The 17,831-nt window shown below is 44.2% G+C and overlaps 1 protein-coding gene across 1 annotated transcript in view; it reads right to left on the minus strand.

Annotated features, from left to right (window-relative positions):
• MAOB (monoamine oxidase B) overlaps positions 1-15,538 on the minus strand; it is a 106,021-nt gene extending 90,483 nt beyond the window's left edge. The window contains exon 1 of the mRNA XM_059910691.1: positions 15,355-15,538. Within this exon, the coding sequence (XP_059766674.1) occupies positions 15,355-15,400 (46 nt within the window). The 5' untranslated portion in view covers positions 15,401-15,538. The remainder of the gene's footprint in view (positions 1-15,354) is intronic.
• Positions 15,539-17,831: the final 2,293 nt, after the last annotated feature.

Here is a 17,831-nt window from a genome sequence, read left to right on the forward strand (position 1 = left end):
CTCTTGGACTTTATATAATGCTGAATTATATATAGCCCTTGCCTTTTTCTATGCTTTTCCAATCATCTTCAAAAAAGTAAGCTGGTAGCGAAAGTCTTTCTTTGTCTCCCTGTTGCTCTTCACTGCCAGACCTTGAGCGCCTTGCTTTGGGTCCCCTCCCTATTCTGTGTCCATCAGTCACACACAAGTCAGCCTTTGAGGGGTTATCCTTTCAGTGATGTGCGTGCAATTTGAACAAAGACCTCTGCTTAGAATCTTCAGGACCCAAAGCACAGGATTCCTGCCTTTCTCAATCCAGCAGATGGGCCTTCCCTAAACTTAGACTTAAGTCATCCCTAAACTTGGACTTAATGAATAGTTGTGTCCTCTGCCCAATTGTGAAACCAAGAGCAGATTACTATTTTTTTAAAAAGGCATTCATTTTTCTGGCCTTTAAATTGTTTGTTGAATCACACAGAGAATACTATCTCTGGACATGCTGATTCAAAATGTTGCAACTCATTTAAATGCTATTAATGGTCATTTCCAAGAAGTACAGTCAAAAGGTTACCTGTCCAAACTCTACAGCACCCTCCCTTGCAATCACGATCTTCTATCCTTCTCGTTCACTTGTTCAAATCCATCTCATATGAATGTCCTTTAACCCAAGACCCTCGATCTATGAACCTTTCCACTCAAATCCTACCAACAGCTCCCTCACAGCCTCACTTTCTCTCTTCTCCTGAAGGGATTCCACCATCCATTTCTAGAATCACTCTCAGTTATCTCCAATTCCCTATAAGAAATCCTACAGGAAGCTGCATGAAATGGTTGTGGTATTAGGGGAAGAACAGAGGTTGACACCAACAGCGCCATTTTGCCAATAACCCAGAATCTGAGCTGGATCCAAAATGGTAGCCTGGGAGAGATGGATGGCTCCTGACCTGAATCGTCTTCACAGGTTAGGGGTGTCTGTTCCATAATTTATGCCTTGGCTGCACTGCCACAGATTTCTCCAATAAAGAAAGACATCCACATTTGTAGCAAGTCCAGATCAGAGCCTATGAATCTCACCTCTAAATCAGCACACAGAGTGGTGAGAGGAGAATTGAATTCCCCAGAGCTTGTATGGGCCAGTGTAGTGGCCAGCCTCCACCATCCACCCCTGTTCCAGGGACTCTCAGGACACCTAAGAGAGATTATCCAGAACTGATGTGGCTTACCACCCTCCCCGGCCCTGTTGGTGTCTTGCATCCTGGAAAGGGCCAAGTCCTTTAATGGCCTCCACCTCCAACTGACTGAAGCTTCGTGGTTAGAACATCTCGGGATGTGCAGAACAAAAATGCTGTTCAATTATTGTCTGTCTAAATTAGGGTCCATGGCAAGAAGCTTCTGAACCTGATTTGCCTATAGAAGCTTTATCAGGGTTCAACACGAGGAAAAATGTAAGTGAAGCAGGATTGGACAGAGGAAGAAGTTGAACTGAAATGCAGTCACAACATAGGCCTCAGTCAATCCTACAGGGGGCTCCACAGCTGAGATGGCCCTTCAGAGTTGTCTTGCATTGAGGCAAGGGGGCCAGGCCTCTATATCCCCACATCTGTTGCAGGAAGTCAGCTCCCCCCCCAGTCAAGGGCAATTTCCAGAGAGGGACTCAGCTGTGAACAAGCAGCAGCCAACACTCTCAGCAGGTGGGGGCATAACTGTCCTAAAGGGGGCTTGGGCAGCCCACTACAGCACCCACTACACTGCCATTTTAAGGCCACCGGCAAGAAGAACAAACCTGAAATTTCAATGCCATGTGTATATTAGAATGTAGATTTAAATTTCAACCACTTAACGCTATACTTTATGGAAGAATATTTGAATTGGCTAATTATCTCTCTAATAAATCCTATCACCAAGTCTTCCTTTGGGTCCTCTGAAGCCCTGAGGTGAAACTGCTATCCTCCTCTCCTCTGTGTCATCAGAACCAGATGAACTTATCTTTCTCAGCACACACCACCCCTCAGAGAATTCACCTGTATGTGGCTGCTTGCACCTCCCTCTGCTTGGTGTACCCTTCAAAGATGGAAACGTGGATTACCCATCTGGATATTCCCACGCCTAGCCCAATGCTTGGTAAATAAGGCACTTGATAAGGGTTTATTGAATGAATGAATCAGTCAACGAATGGGCAAACCTGACTTCTTTTTCTCCCCTGCAGAAACAACAAAATAAGAAAACATGTTTGATGAAATGAGGATAACTCATTTGAGTGTATGCCTTTATGTGTGCTTACCATCAGTACTTAACAAGGGCTGTTTCACTTTCACTGGCATAGCATAAAAGGGCTATTCTGAAAACAATCAACTGTATCTTATAGGACTCCTAAATAAACCAAAATCTATCATAGGATTTGAATGCAAACTAGAGAGGAAATTAAAATGTAAAACATGAAACAGCTGGTTGATCAGCTTTTACAATAGACTGTGGACCAAGGCTATATTCATGTCTTATCTAGACGGGTAAAAATAATCATAGAAAATGGTTTGCTACAGGACTATCCTTTTTTTCTTTTCTGCACTGAAACACAACAGAATTATCTAATTAATGATCTCAAACTTCTAGAAGCACAGGATAATGGTATTCAAAAAATTTTATAGCACTATAAAAATATATAAATACCTAGTAAATCATGGTAGGCATAGAGCATTAATTGCAAAAGTGGTTTGCCTGCATGTCGTAGAGAGCAAGAATTACTTGCCACCACTGAAATTTTACAAGACTAAAGATCATTTACAAAACCTAGCACCTACAATTTCATCAAATTACAACACTGAGCTGGTGAAGAATGATGCTTTTCTCTGTGTTGTGTCAGAGAGGGAAAAATACTGGTTTCCTAGTGAAGTAACTAAGAAGCCCATTATTAAAATTCCACCTTAAACTGATGAAACTTTCTTGGAGTGACAATTTTGTAATCATTACTAAATGCCTTAAAAGGATTCCCAACACTTATTTCTAGGAATTTCCTAAAGAAATAATCAGAGTTATGCACAAAGGTTTGGGTATAAGGATATTCATAATAGCTTTGTTTAAAATAGCAGAAATTTGGAAACAGCACAAATGTTCAGCAATAGAAGATTGGTAAATAAATATAATCAGATGAAATAATATAAAGTTATCAAGATCGTATAGAAGAAGAGCATTTAAGACATGGTTAAACATTCATAATATGTTATTTATTTAAAAAGAACTACCAGCGAGTGCAGTAAATACAGTAGATGGTTTGCAAAAAGAAAATATAGGTGACAATAGTAACAGTGGCTGTTTTGTGTGTGTGGGGGGGGAATCAATTATAGATGATTTTCATTTTCTTTCTGTCTCTTTCTGTAACTTAACAGATTTTCACAATAAACATATATTATTTCTGCAATTCACCTTATTAAAAAAATGTTCCCACATCTCCAAAACAATTCCTTAAGCTGTAAATAACCAAGAAGGAATGTGATTTCATCTTTCATCTACATCAGTGGCCTTTCTTCCTAAAAATTTTCGAGGGAACTTTGGTTAATTAATTTGATTATTAATTCTTCACTTTACCCTAAGTTATCTGAAAGGGAGCCGTGTTGGATAACAAAACTTTTCCAAAGAGCGTGTTGCTTTAACTGGAAAATAACCCAAAGAAGTGAGATAGAATTAAACATAATTATAAAGATACAATTTAAGACAGAAACACAACTGGGATCACAGGAATAAAAAGTAGCTCCAATTCCAAAAGATGAGGTCAGGATTCCAAATTCACTATAAAAGAATCATTGGAAATGTCTGCAAGGTAAACGAAAAGGGGGGATTATTTAGGCTGGAAGGAGAGCAAATAAAACTAAGGACCTAGAAGGACACCTTCACCATTGCGGAATTCTGATAAATGCTGCTGATGAGTCCAGAGTGAAAAATGGCCCAGGTAAGGGATGAGATGACATGAGATCAAGAGTGTAAACTTCTGACATGAAGTTGAAATGAACTAGAACATGACATTTAAGATGCCATTAAATGGAGACTACGGTAACATAACTAACATTTGAAAGGCCAAACCTACCTGAACTTGCTTTCTGATTTTGCCCTCTCTCTCGCAAAACAAGTTTCAGTGACAACTTTTATGTTACAAAACAGGATGAACTATTCACTTTGTGTTTGAGATTGCCCAAGATGTGTGTTTGTCATTTAGTAAGCTGGGTCACAACCCTTAGGAAGAAAATCTCTTTGATCTTATTTTTTTAAAAAAGGGAATTTAAAAATACAGTCAAGTCCTTCCATTTCAATTATAAAACTTCAGGGGGGAAATACTATTTTTTGTGATACTTCTTTTCTGGGTATGTTCTCAGCAAAATAGAAAAAAGGAGAGTGTACCATTGAAATACTTCTTTCCATTCTTGCCTCCCCTCCCTTTCTCCTGCGACCTGCCTTGAGCTTCAGGATAACTCAATTCATTATACACAGCTGATCACCTCTCAATCTATTCCTGAATTACTACCCATCTTTTCGCTGCCCTGGCTCTAGGGTTGCCCTCTTTCACCTATCAGGCACACAACTGCCCATCTTATCTTTATAGTAAAAATTGTCAATGCTTCCTTCTTTCCAACCACAGAAAAATGTAACCAACTCACTTTGCTTTTCCTTGCTTGATCCTGCCCAACTCCTTCTAACTTTATTACCCATTATCTCCCCATCCTACTATTCTAGACTTGCTGTACTTTCTACCTTCTTATCAACTGGAGCCTATGGCCTTATATTATTCCTCCCATCTTTAAAGCCTCTCTCTTCTTCTCCTCTACTGACCCCAAACCTTAACTGTTCTTCAGGAACTGTTCAAATTCCACTCCTTTAAGGAGAACTTCTCCAATTCCTGGAGTCTTCAGTGATTTCCTCTACCTAACTTAGTACTTGGGTCCCCCAGTACAGAACTCAATTATTATTATTATCATTTTGACCACGCCGCGTGGCATGTGGGATCTTAGTTCCCGGACCAGGTATCGAACACGCAACCCCTGCAATGGAAGCGTGGAGTCTTAACCGCTGGACCGCTGGGGAAGTCCCCAGAACTCAATTATTTATTATTTCTAGTCTTTTCTTATTGCCTATATGAACTGCTCTTGTGTCTCCAATTGCATTTTAAGTTTTCTGAGGGTAGGAACTTGTTCTTACTCTTCTTTCTGTACCTCCCTGTGTTAGTAAACGAACACATGCTGACTGGGACTTGGTTTTCTGTAGTGCCTTTGTTTACTGAGTTAACCGAGGAGTCTGAAGATGGACCCATTTTGTGAACTTGAAAGTAGAAACAGTGCATTCGAAATGTTAGTGATTTTTATCTTCCACTCAGCATCATTTGGTCAGGTTCTTGTTCCAATTGCCCTTCCTCCTAAAGCTGAGGGTTCATCCTCCGGGACAGTGATTTTATTCAAAAGAAGTGCCTATGAGGCCGAGACCCAGCTCTTTGGCCTCTCTTGGTCTGCATTTCCTTGGATGGAAAATCAGATGTTCTCACTAGCAGGTAAAACTAAAGATGCTTCCATCTTCAGTCACCAATGATTCTACTAGAGCAAACCTTTCTTTGTCCTTGCTGTGGGGCATGCAGGATCTTAGTTCCCCGACCAGGGATCGAACCTGTGCCCCCCTGAAGTGGAAGCACGGAGTCCTAACCACTGGACCGCCAGGGAATTCCCTAGAGCAAACATTTTTTTAGCACAGAAGGAATTTATGGGATTTGGATGGTCAAAGTCAGGAAAGAATTTTATACCATTCTCAAGAGATAATGACTTTTAGTCAGAGACAGTCCTAAAAAGCTAAGCCCAACAAACTTGGGGCCTTTGCCAAATGGTAATGCTACATTTTTCACGTCAGCAAACTTCCAAAGTATTCTGTTATGGGGACAAAAACACTCATTCTGAACAGGGCCTCTCAATTTGGCTCACTTTTTGGACTTACAAGTGCATTTGATCATGTATGTTTCCAGGATCCCCTCAGTTAAGTACTGCCTGCTGACTTTTGTAAAAACAGCAGAGTTAATATTGATTGAGCATTCCAGAAGTTAGCCCCAGGACCATCACTCCACTTAATAAGTGAAAATCTGGAGGCTAAGGAAGTAGGTTACTAACCCAAGCTATATAGTTAGGGACACAGGTAGGATTTGAACCCAAGTCTCTTAGGCTCCCAGAGTCCTTGCATTTAACTTCTGCGTTATCCTGCTTCCTCCAGGAAATGAAAGGTTAGGTCCATTCTTTCAACAGATTTCTTGTTGTAAGGCTTACCTTCTCTGGGTCCAAAGCCTGAGAAGACCCACGATCCTGATCAAGGGATTCTATCAATTTCTGGGGGCTAGGGTAAGCTGGGTTCTTTGCTAAACACCAGAGATAGGGAGATACATTGTACAGTCCCTGATTTTGAGCAGCCTATGATCAAGTGAGGGTTCGCAGATGCTTAAACAGGTAATTTACATTAAACATGGTAAATGATATCCAGTAATAGACATACACATGGAACACTATAAGTATAATGGCCATCAAATCCAAAGATGAAACGAAAGTTAGTGGGAGTTCTGATACAGAGTCACATGCTATTGTACACATTTCATTTGTCCCAGGTGCTGACTTGACATCTGCCATTATACTATGACCTTGTCACCTGTAATAATTCAATACTCACTAATTTAAAATATTATTAAACTGCAGAAGTTCTACTTCAGTGTCCATCAGTCAAGTGCATATGCGTATATAGTTTGAATCTTGACAGGAATAAAGAAATGTACGAACATTAGAATTTGGTGATAGCAACATCTGTTGTCATTACTGATATCTGGAGAAATACTTGACACCGGAACATTATACTGACTTTACCATGTCAATAGAACATGAAAATGCTACTGAGGCCCAAAATATTAGAGAAATAAGTTAGAAGCTAAATTACCTCTTCAAGTTCATAGGATAAATTTGAGTCAGAGGCCATCTGCGTATTTATTGTCAAAAATGCAGAAATCATCAAAACAGCTGATTTTCTTTCTCTTTTTTTTGCCCTATCAGTTGCATTTAAAAGCAGATTTTTAAATGGCTCTGAAGAACCTAGGGGCAGGACAGGAATAAAGATGCAGACTTAGAGAATGAACTTGAGGTCACGGGGAGGGGGAAGGGTAAGCTGGGACGAAGTGAGAGAGTGGCATGGACATATATACACTACCAAATGTAAAATAGATAGCTAGTGGGAAGCAGCCGACGACAGAGGGAGACGAGCTCGGTGCTTTGTGTCCACCTAGAGGGGTGGGATAGAGAGGGTGGAAGGGAGATGCAAGAGGGAGGAGATATGAGGATATATGTATATGTATAGCTGATTCACTTTGTTATACAGCAGAAACTAACACACCACTGTAAAGCGATTATACTCCAATAAAGATATTTTAAAAAGCAGATTTCTTTTTCAGTGATAATCCATATATCTGTGTATATTCTTTCTTTTTTCTCTTAACCATTTTTTAAACATTTTATTTTTTATTTATTTATTTTTGGCTGTGTTGGGTCTTTGTTGCTGCACGCGGGCTTTCTCTAGTTGTGGTTAGCGGGGGCTACTCTTCGCTGCGGTGCACGGGCTTCTTATTGAGGTGGCTTCTCTTGTTGCGGAGCATGGGCTTTAGGCGCGTGGGATCAGTAGTTGTGGCTCACAAGCTCAGTAGTTGTGGCACACAGGCTTAGTTGCTCTGCGGCATGTGGGATCTTCCCAGACCAGGGCTCAAACCCGAGTCCCCTGCATTGGCAGGAGGATTCTTAACCACTGCGCCACCAGGGAAGCCCTCTCTTAACCATTTTTTAATTGAAGTATGGTTAATATACAATGTTGTGTTAGTTTCAGGTGTACAGCAAAGTGATTCAGATACATATATATATATATATATATACACACACACATATATATTCTTTTTCAGATTCTTTTCCATTATAGGTTATTATAAGATATTGAATATAGTTCCCTGTGCTATACAGCAGGTCTTTGTTGTTTATCTATTTTATATATAGTAGTGTGTATCTGTTAATCCTCAAACTACTAATTTATCTCTCCCCCACCGCTATCCCCTTTGGTAACCATAAGTTTGTTTTCTACGTCTGTGAGTCTATTTCTGTTTTGTAAGTAAGTTCATTTGTTTCATTTTTTAGATTCCACATATAATTGTTATCATATGATATTTGACTTTGTCTGACTTCTTCACTTAGTGTGATAATCTCTAGGTCCATCCATGTTGCTGCAAATGGCATTTTCATTCTTTTTTATGGCTGAATAAGATATATATATATATATATATATACACATATATATATCTCGCATCTTTATCCATTCCTCTGTTGATGGACACTTAGGTTGCTTCCATGACCTGGCTATTGTAAATAGTGCTGCTATGAACATTGGGGTACATGTATCTTTTCAAATTAGCGTTTTCTCTGGGTATACGCCCAGGAGTGGGATTGCTGGGTCATGTGGTAACTCTGTTTTTAGTTTTTTAAGGAACCTCCATACTGTTCTCCATAGTGGCTGTACCAATTTACATTCCTATCAACAGTGTAAGAGGGTTCCCTTTTCTCCACACCCTCTCCAGCATTAATTGTCTGTAGACTTTTTAATGATGGACATTCTAACTGGTGTGAGGTCAACTACTCATTGTAGTTTTGATTTGCATTTCTCTAATAATCAGCGGTATTGAGCATCTTTTCACGTGCCTGTTGGCCATCTGTATGTCTTCTTTGAAGAAATGTCTATTTAGGTCTTCTGCCCATTTTTGGATTGGGTTGTTTGTTTTTTTAATATTAAGCTGTATGAGCTGCAAACCAGCTGATTTTCAGACTCTGATGACATACATATCAGTTGTATTACTCAGTGTGTATGTCTTTTCCATTGTTCCACTGTGAACAAATTATATCAAAACAAATTCTAAGTTATTGTTACAGAGGAAATGGCTGCTCTGATGATGGGCAAAGGTTAAGAGACTGGAACTAACTGTTCCTGCAGTGACATTTTCTCTGGGAGCAGAAGAAATCAGCAGCGGTAGAGCATAGAGGTTAAGAGCATGGCGTTAATTATGGTTTCACCACTAACCAGCTGTGCCACCTTAAGCAAAGTTGGTAACCTTTCCACGCCTTAGTTTTCTCATCTAGAAAGTAGGGATAATACTTCAAAAAGTGGTTTAAAGGGTTAAAAGAGAAAATGCATGTTAAGTGCTTGGAATGGGGCTTGGCATCTGGCAAGCACACAGTAGACCTTGGCTATTATTGCTAATCAGGCTGACAAAATGGCCACTAACCACTAATGCATCTGAAATGGCAGCGTGCCAGTCGACTCCACTGTCAAACCTTGGGTTGAGGGGGTGGCTAGTGGCCGTGCATGTACACACCCTAACACACACACACACACAAACACACTCGTGGAATATTATCTTGTAACAGGGATGCTACTTCACAGCCCTACTTTCTTGGCTTGTATACGATTTACTAACTCAGATGATAGACGAAAGCCGGCAGCTAAACTGAAAGAAAAATCTTAAACTCCAATTATTTTTAATATATATTTAAGAGATAAACATGTCAGAAATTCTAAACAGAGAACAGATTTCTACACGAAGATTTCGAATTCATTTGGTGCTCGGCAGATGTTAATACTAGGATCACCTCACTGTTACTCAATTTAGCATAGAGACAGCACTCAAAATGCTGGCTCCTTTATTATTATTAAATAATTAATATTATTAAAGACATAAATAATAGTCCTATTTATTATTTCTTATAATTAAGACAGGAGTCAGGTGGCTGAAAATGAGGACCAGGTCAGAACCGGAATAACAGCCAGCCTGGGGTAGTGATGAGATACAGAGCTAGGGCTTTTAAAATGTCTTCTGAAGAGGAACACAGTGGGTTTAGTGGCTCTGAAGCCCAAGGTTAGCCTGAGCTCTTCAGGCTCCTCACCAGAGGGAATGAAGGGATGGGGGTGGGGCAGGATGAGGCCGGAACCATGCCTGCGTATATACCTTGCATCCTGTGGCCACCTTATAAATGCCTCACAGCAAGAAAAATGACTGGTTAGTAAAGAGGGAGATGTGATTACACAGAGGTGCCTGCCTCTGCTCCCACAGATTAAAAAACCCTAGAAGCTAAAAAAGATGTCTTTTTCAAAAGGTACAAGCTGACACCATAATGACCACTGTGTACAGTCCTTCATGGGCATTCTTTCTAATCCTAGCAACAACCTCTCCGCCAATAAAGGCATTAGGAGTCTCATTTTAAAGATAAGGCAGCTGGGGGCTTCCCTCATGGCGCAGTGGTTAAGAATCCGCCTGCCAATGCAGGGGACACGGGTTCGAGTCCTGGTCCGGGAAGATCCCACATGCCGCAGAGCAACTAAGCCCCTGTGCCACAACTACTGAGCCTGTGCTCTAGAGCCCACGAGCCACAACTACTGACCCCGTGTGATGCAACTACTGAAGCCTGTGCACCTAGAGCCCGTGCTCCGAAACAAGAGAAGCCACCGCAATGAGAAGCCCGCGCACCAGAACGAAGAGTAGCCCTCGCTCACCGCAACTAGAGAAAGCCTGCGGCAGCAACGAAGACCCAACGCAGCCAAAAATAAATAAATAAATAAATAAAATAAATTTAAAAATAAATAAAGATAAGGCAGCTGAAGAGCAGAGAGGTGAGGGAAATTTTAAGGTGACACAATAGGTAAGTGTAGGAAATGGGATTCATAACAAGTCTGTTTGATGTTTGATGTATGCTGCTTTAACATTGCCATACTGCTTCTCTATATCCTGTCCTTGACTGGGATATACAAATTTCCAAGCACTTCTATCCGATTACTATTTTTTAGAACATTCAGGTGGGTTATAGGAGTCCAGGGAAGTTCTCCATCTTTCTTCATCAAAGGTGAGGCGGGGCTTTTGCCACTGACATACAGGCCACGTCTGCCTATTGCGTCCCTCAACTCGTGATCCCTCGTGGGCCCTCTCTGACGCCCCTGCCCAGGCCAGTCCTGCCAACCAGCAGCAAGCTGGCCCTCCTGGCCGCACAGATCGCCTCCCAGGTGTTGGTTACCACTTGGAAAGCTGGCTCTGATTCCTCCAGACTCCGAGCCAAATGCCTGCCACCCTCACATGGCCAGATCTCCTCTTTCAAGCCTGGGGGAAAAAAAAAAGTTCTCCTTTCTGCTTCAAGTTTCCCTTTTTAGCTTTTATTTTGAGGCTTGAGCGAGAGCCATTCCAGAATTGCAAAAGATAGTTTCCATGGTTCTACCAAACCAAACTTTAAAACCAAGACTCGGAACAGAAACCATATGCTGCTGTCCAGCTCCATGTGGGAAATGCTATTTACTCTGCCAAGTCTCCAGAGATGACCTGCTCCTCGGGCGAAAGAGATTTCAGGAGGTGTGCATTTATATACCACACACATTTCCCAAACCAAAAAGCTGTTCTACAGTTGCCTTGGAATTTTTCAAACACTAAAAAAGAAAGTTACATATTAACCAGCTGTACCCCCAGTACATCTGTTTATCCCAAAGGGAGTGATTAAAATTTGCTGACAGCTTTGCAAACTATCAGAGAATTACCAGAATGACCAGAATGTCCCAAGTTTAATAATTAACAAAGTTAAAAAACCAGAGTCTAATTCAGACTCTTTTAAACCACTGTGTCAGGCACCGACTAATCCCCAAATTCTGATTTTACCACTTTTCCCACTCTCAATATGATTTGGCAGGACATGCAAAAGGATTGGTAGTGAATGGATGTGAATATCAGATCCAATCAACTGCTGCTTTGTTGGTGTAAAGTTAAAGTTCATTGATTCAACTCATTTTGAGTGCTAACTGGGCCAGGCAGAGCTCTGGAGCTGGGGTTAGGGGTTCTCAGGGAGAAACAGAAACACCTCCCCGGGCTCCAGAGGCTTACAGCCTAGTGGAGGAGAAAGATATTGAACAAGAAATGACATTAATATATGAACAATTAAAAACTCATGGAAAAGAACAAGATGACAGAGGAAAATTAAACAAAGGCATCTAATCCCATCTGGAGGGATTTGGGAAGGCTGCCCCGGGGAAATGACATCTGAGCTAAGATCTGAGGTTAACTAAGTGTTTTTCAGTTTCTCAGTTTCCTCATCCCTCTCATCAAACTATAAAGAATGACTGTAGGGCTTCCCTGGTGGCTCAGTGGTTAAGAATCCACCTGCCAATGCAGGGGACACGGGTTCGATCCCTGGTCCAAGAAGATCCCACATGCTGCGGAGTAACTAAGCCTGTGCGCCACGACTACTGAGGCCGCGTGCCACAACTACTGAAGCGCGTGTGCCTAGAGCCCGTGCTCCGCAACAAGAGAAGCCACTGCAATGAGAAGCCCGCGCACCACAACAAAGAGTAGCCCCAGCTCGCCGCAACTAGGGAAAGCCTGCGCGCAGCAATGAAGACCCAATGCAGCCAAAAATAAATAAATTAATTAATTTTTTTTTAATAAACTAATTTTTTAAAAAGATTATTCTTAAAAAAGAAAAAAGAATAACTGTAATATCTTCCTCCCAGTGGAGGAGGTAAGCACGCCCTTGTCCAGTTCTGTCCCAGGCATCCTCTCTTCTCTTTCTGCTCTTGGTTTGGGTCATTTCATGGACTTCAGTGGCTTCAACTAAAATGTCTCTGTCACACAAATCTGTCAGCCCAACTTGTTCCTTGCACTTCCAGCTGCTAGACATCTCTCCTTGGGAGTTCAACCAGCACCTCCAACTCTAGATGTCCCCTCTTTCCCCCAAGCCTGCTCTTCTTCTTCTGCACGTCCCTCTTTTTGCATCACCATATTCCTGTCACTTAACACATGCTACTCTGTGAATGAAAAATCATCAGTGGTTATTCACTGACCTCAGAAGGAACTAAATCTTTGTGGGATGACATACAAGGCTCCCCACAATTCATCCCAACCCACCTTCATAGCTTGGTCTCTCACAAGTCCCCCCAACACTCCACACTGAAGTTCTTATGTTTCCTAAGCATGAGAACATCTCACATATTTGTGATTTTATATAAGCTGTTCTTTAGCTTCAAATACTTTCTTCATCCAGTCTCCTGGTGAATTCATATCCATTCCTTAAGATCGACTTCAAGTGTCACCTCCTCTGTGAAGTCTGCCCAGATATTCTCAGGCAGAGTTGGACATGCACTTTGCCTAGAACTTCCTGCTACTAAGGCATCTATCATAGGTCATTAGTATTACTTGTTAATGACTCTGCCTCCTGCCTCAGCGTGTGACTACCCCAGGGGCAATGGCTCTGCCTAATTCATCTTTCATTCCCTCTGGGATAAGATGTGGGACAGGAAGCAAATATTCCTTGAATGAATGGATAATGAATTAATGAGTGGACCCCTCTTGTGACACCTACCGCTTTCTACCTTGTATTGTCTTTGTTTGGATACCTCACCTCCCTTCCTGAACGGACAAATCTTCCAGGACAAGAACAATGTGACCCATTTTTGCATCCTCTACCGCAGCCGGACCTAACGCCTACTGTTTGAATAAATGAGCAAAACTCTTGTAAGACCTCATACATATGTCAGACTTTGCAAAGCCATTTTCACACACATTGCTTCACTTACCTTTCACAAGGACCTTGTGACCTAGCTATGACTAGTTGGTGTTATCCTCATGTAGAACAATGCCTATTCTATGTAAGGTTCTTGAGAAAAGGCAGATCTACGCACCAGTCCCTTGTTTGGAGAGTTTGGGGGTCAGAGTAGACATTCACCACTGTTGGAAAAATAGCTAAAACCTTATCTATCCTTCCCATACGAGTCTAACATGAACAATTTGAGTGAGCTTGAAGGTTTGGAGTATGAATCAGAAAGGCCAAAATAAGAGGGAAAACAGAAGAATCTGAACCCGTTAGACATAGTTTGGGCAAGAAAAGGACTTTGGGGGCCTAGAAAGAGAGCATTCAGCTTCCCTAAGATGGGGTGCTGTGCAAGGCAGCATGGAGGTGCATCTAGCGATATTTTCTAAAACACCTAGGTAGATATGATTTTGAGTCCAAGTTCTTCTAGGAGAGGAGATGTCAAAAATACTGAAAGACAATGGCATCTATATAGCCTTAGCCTACGGCAGCATGCTGTTGTGCTTATGTACCTGTGTACCTGCAGCACCGGCCACAGAGCCTGGCATGGGTGAGCTCAGGAGGGACCGGGCACACAGAAGTGGTAACCTGAGATCTGACTCAAAGGTGAGGAAGGCTGGAGTGGAGGAGCAGCACCCAACATCCAACACCTTGGTTTCTTCACCTGGCACAAGGGCGTCGGAGCACCTCTGCCCTGCCCGCCCCACAGGGAGCAAGGTGGAGCCCTGCTCCTGAGATCTGGTTAGGGCATACTTTAGCTAACACATTCACGGGTTGTGGAGGTGTCCTAATTACTGCTCAAGCACCAGGAGGTCCTGGGGGTTCGGCCAAAGCATCGCCAGGGGTCTGTTAGACAGGCTGTTTTGGAAGCATTGCTTATTTCCACTGACTCCATCCCATAGGGTCCGCCTGACCCTCCTGAGAGGGTGGGTTCCCCCACTGACCCCATCCCTCTTCTGGCTTCTGTGTTTTTGGGGGCCCTGCTGTGTGCACGGCCCCTCTCCCCCCGTGTCTAAGAGGGTAGTTTCTGTCGCCACCCCTGTTGGGCTTCTTGGCCACCGCCACTGAGTGGGGGGAGGAGGGAATGAGAGGAGAAGAGGCATTTGACAAGAAGGCCCCGCAGCCCCAGGCAGACCCATGGCAATCAAGGAACCACAAAGAATCAGGGTCAGGAGGGTCGTTGGTAATCGACTGCCCCAGGGTCCAATCCTTTTTGAACTGGGAGCTGTTCAAGGTCGTTTTCCTGGTTCCAGAATAACAACACGCAGTGGTGCACGCCTGCTCCAAGTAAGGATGTAGAGTGTCCAGGTCAGGCTGCAACAAAGTGACTGACCTTTGCTTGGGGCAAGTGACTGACCTTTATGCCACCCCCTAGTAAGACTCTGTCCCCTGCCCATTTTCTTCCCCCGCGATTTGAAAATTCCAGCAAGCTCAGGCTTGGCAGCTGTCCGGGGAAGAAGTTCAAAGTCCAGCCCCAGACCTTCAACAGATTTTCAGCCCCCCGCTTCTGTCCAGGGGCGCACCAAATCCCTCCCCCGAGGGAGGATTCCGTGTGCACGCTCGGGACCCTCTAGATCCCCTCCGGCGCACGGAAGGTCTAGGGGCTCCTGGGGGCACCCCGCCCCACTGCCGCCCCGCGTGCCTCCCTGGGCGGCCACTTGTCGGAGCCCGGGAGGAGGGAGGAGAAAGGAGGGAGGAGAAAGGAGGGCGCGCAGCCGCCACTGACCTGAGATGCCGCCCCCCACCACGACCACGTCGCATTTGCTGCTCATGTTGTTCGTCCCTCTCCGGGCCACCCCGGTGCCAGCCGCTCCGGCGTCTGGATCGCGCGGCCCCGCCCGCTGAGCTGCCCCCGCGCACCAGCGCCTCAGCCGAGCGGCTATATTGCTGGCCGAGGGCGTCGGGTCGCGGAGCCCCGCCCGCCCGCCTACGCGCCGGCCTGGTTGGAGCGCACCGCCCCCGACCCCGCCCGGAGCTCCGCCGCTCAAACCTGGGGAGGGCGGAAGCCGGAGCAGAGAGGTCACCTAGGGCCTCCGAGAGTCCATGCCCGGAGCCACCACCCTTTGGCCTTCTGCACTGCACGGTATTTTCCCATCAGCTTCCCAGAGCGCTGTTCAGCTTGGGGGCTGGGAGGATGGCAGATTGGGTGTCTTCCTCCAGCACCCCAGGGACTCCCTGGAAAGGAGCAGTAGAGAGAATAGCAAACAGCAAATGAGGGCTTTTCTGGTACCAGGCACCGTACTAAGCATTTTACATGCATAATTCCCAGTTAAACCTTACAACAGCCCATTTTACAGATGAGGAAAGTGAGATAAAGTAGTTAGCGAGGGGCAAAGGCAAGATAAAAAGCCAGAAATAATGATTTTCTAAAAAGCCAGGAAGATTCCAAGACCCACCTTGATCTACCACACAGTATTGCCATTACCTTGGCCTATACTTGAGTGGGATTGCCAACCCCTCTCACCTGCTTCCGAATACCCACATCTTTCCCCACTCTCCCTGCCCTTACGCCCACAGTGAACTCAGGCAGGTTCTTCCCTAGTATTGCAAATGCAACACCTAAAGGTTATCTTAAAAAGTCTCATGTTTGAGTGTGTTTCGTGTTTGGTAATTGCAATCATTGTTGCTTTTGTTGTGGTCATCCATTTACAATGCTTGGTGTCAGTTTATCTCTTGTAAAACTAAAATACAGTGTGTGTGTGTGGGAAAAAAAAAAGTCTCATGTTTGCAAGTGATCCTTGAGCAACCCAGTGTGTCCCTTGTGGGAGCTGCTGAGGCAGGAACCCAGGAAACTGGTGGTGTCAGGGTGAGGCCTTGGATGGTCAGGGTAGAATTCAGAGGCCCCCCTGAATCAGCAAGGGGAGTTAGTTATAGCCCTGGGACATGGGCCTGGGCTTTGCCAAACGTAGGATGATTCAACGAGATGACAAGTGTTTAAGCTGAGGCAGCTCTAAGTAATACAGAGGTGTACTTCTTCATACCACCCGGAAAGCCACCTCTGAGAACCAAAAGCAGGAAGAAGCAGTGTAGTGTGGCTTTTTCAAGAAATAACTGTGAAGTGCTTCTGTTCAGAATAGGGAAGCTGTGGGCCTGGTGGGGGACTGGCCCCAGGTCTGGGGAATTGATGAAGCCTGAAGTACACCTCTATCTCATCCCACCCCAGTCCGTGTATCCACTTGCTGCCAAAGAATTCTGAGCTCCTGCTGCCCTCAGACTAGAAGAGGGTTTGGGCATGTCTGTGACTAAGAAGTCACTGGTGGCAGAGAAAGTCTTGGTCCAGCTCTAAGCTGAATTCTGGAAACTTCCATCTCTCACACTTTGGTGTAAAACAGCTCTTGTGTTTGAATGTTGAGCCCACATCCCCACTGCCTCACCCAGCAGGCAGCCTGTGCTGGCCTCCTCCTTGTCAAGTCTTACTCATCCACTTCCATCCACAGGTCCCTGAAGCTGCGGGCTCCTTAGCTGTGAACACTCTGTCCCCTTACCTAGCCTGCAAGAGAATCACACATCCAGGAGGGTGGGACGGGACGGGTGGAAAGGATGCTTGTGAGATCTGCTTGGGATGTCTTTTGCTTGGTTCCAGCAATGCAAAGTCGGCCAGAGACCTGGGCATATAAAACTTTGAGTCCAATGAAGATTGACTATCCTTTCTCGATATCCAATCGGCAGCAAGGCCAGGAGAGGAACTGCAGTTCCATGGTGTTTACAGAGAAAACTCACTGGCAAACAGCATTTTCCCCAGACAAAAATAATCAGTGACATTGTGCTCTATGAGGTCAAAAATGGCTTGAATTAGAACTCAAGCCTTAGTTGTGGAGGGAACAGGAGCCTTTAGAGACACATCCGGGCAGTTGTCCAGGCCTGTTCAGGGTCCTCAGCCTCCTAGGTGGGGTAACTGCCAAGGTCCATCTTCTCCCTTGGTATCATGCGGCAAGATGAAGCCTCTAAAAGCAGTGTTTCTTAAACTTGGATGTGGGTACAAATCACCCAGGTCTGGGGTGGGGCCTGAGAAGCTGCATTTCTAACAAGCCCCAGGTGATGCCAGTGCTGCTGTCTGTGGACCACACACCTTGAACACATTCCACTCTTCTCCAGGCCTCTGCTCCCCACCAGTTTCAGAACCAGCTCCACGGTCCAGAGCCCCTGACCTATCTCAAGGTGATCTTAATGATAAGATGTCTGTTCATTATACAAGCATTTATG

The sequence above is a fragment of the Balaenoptera ricei genome, chromosome X, assembly GCF_028023285.1.
Source record: "Balaenoptera ricei isolate mBalRic1 chromosome X, mBalRic1.hap2, whole genome shotgun sequence".
Lineage (NCBI taxonomy): Eukaryota > Metazoa > Chordata > Mammalia > Artiodactyla > Balaenopteridae > Balaenoptera > Balaenoptera ricei.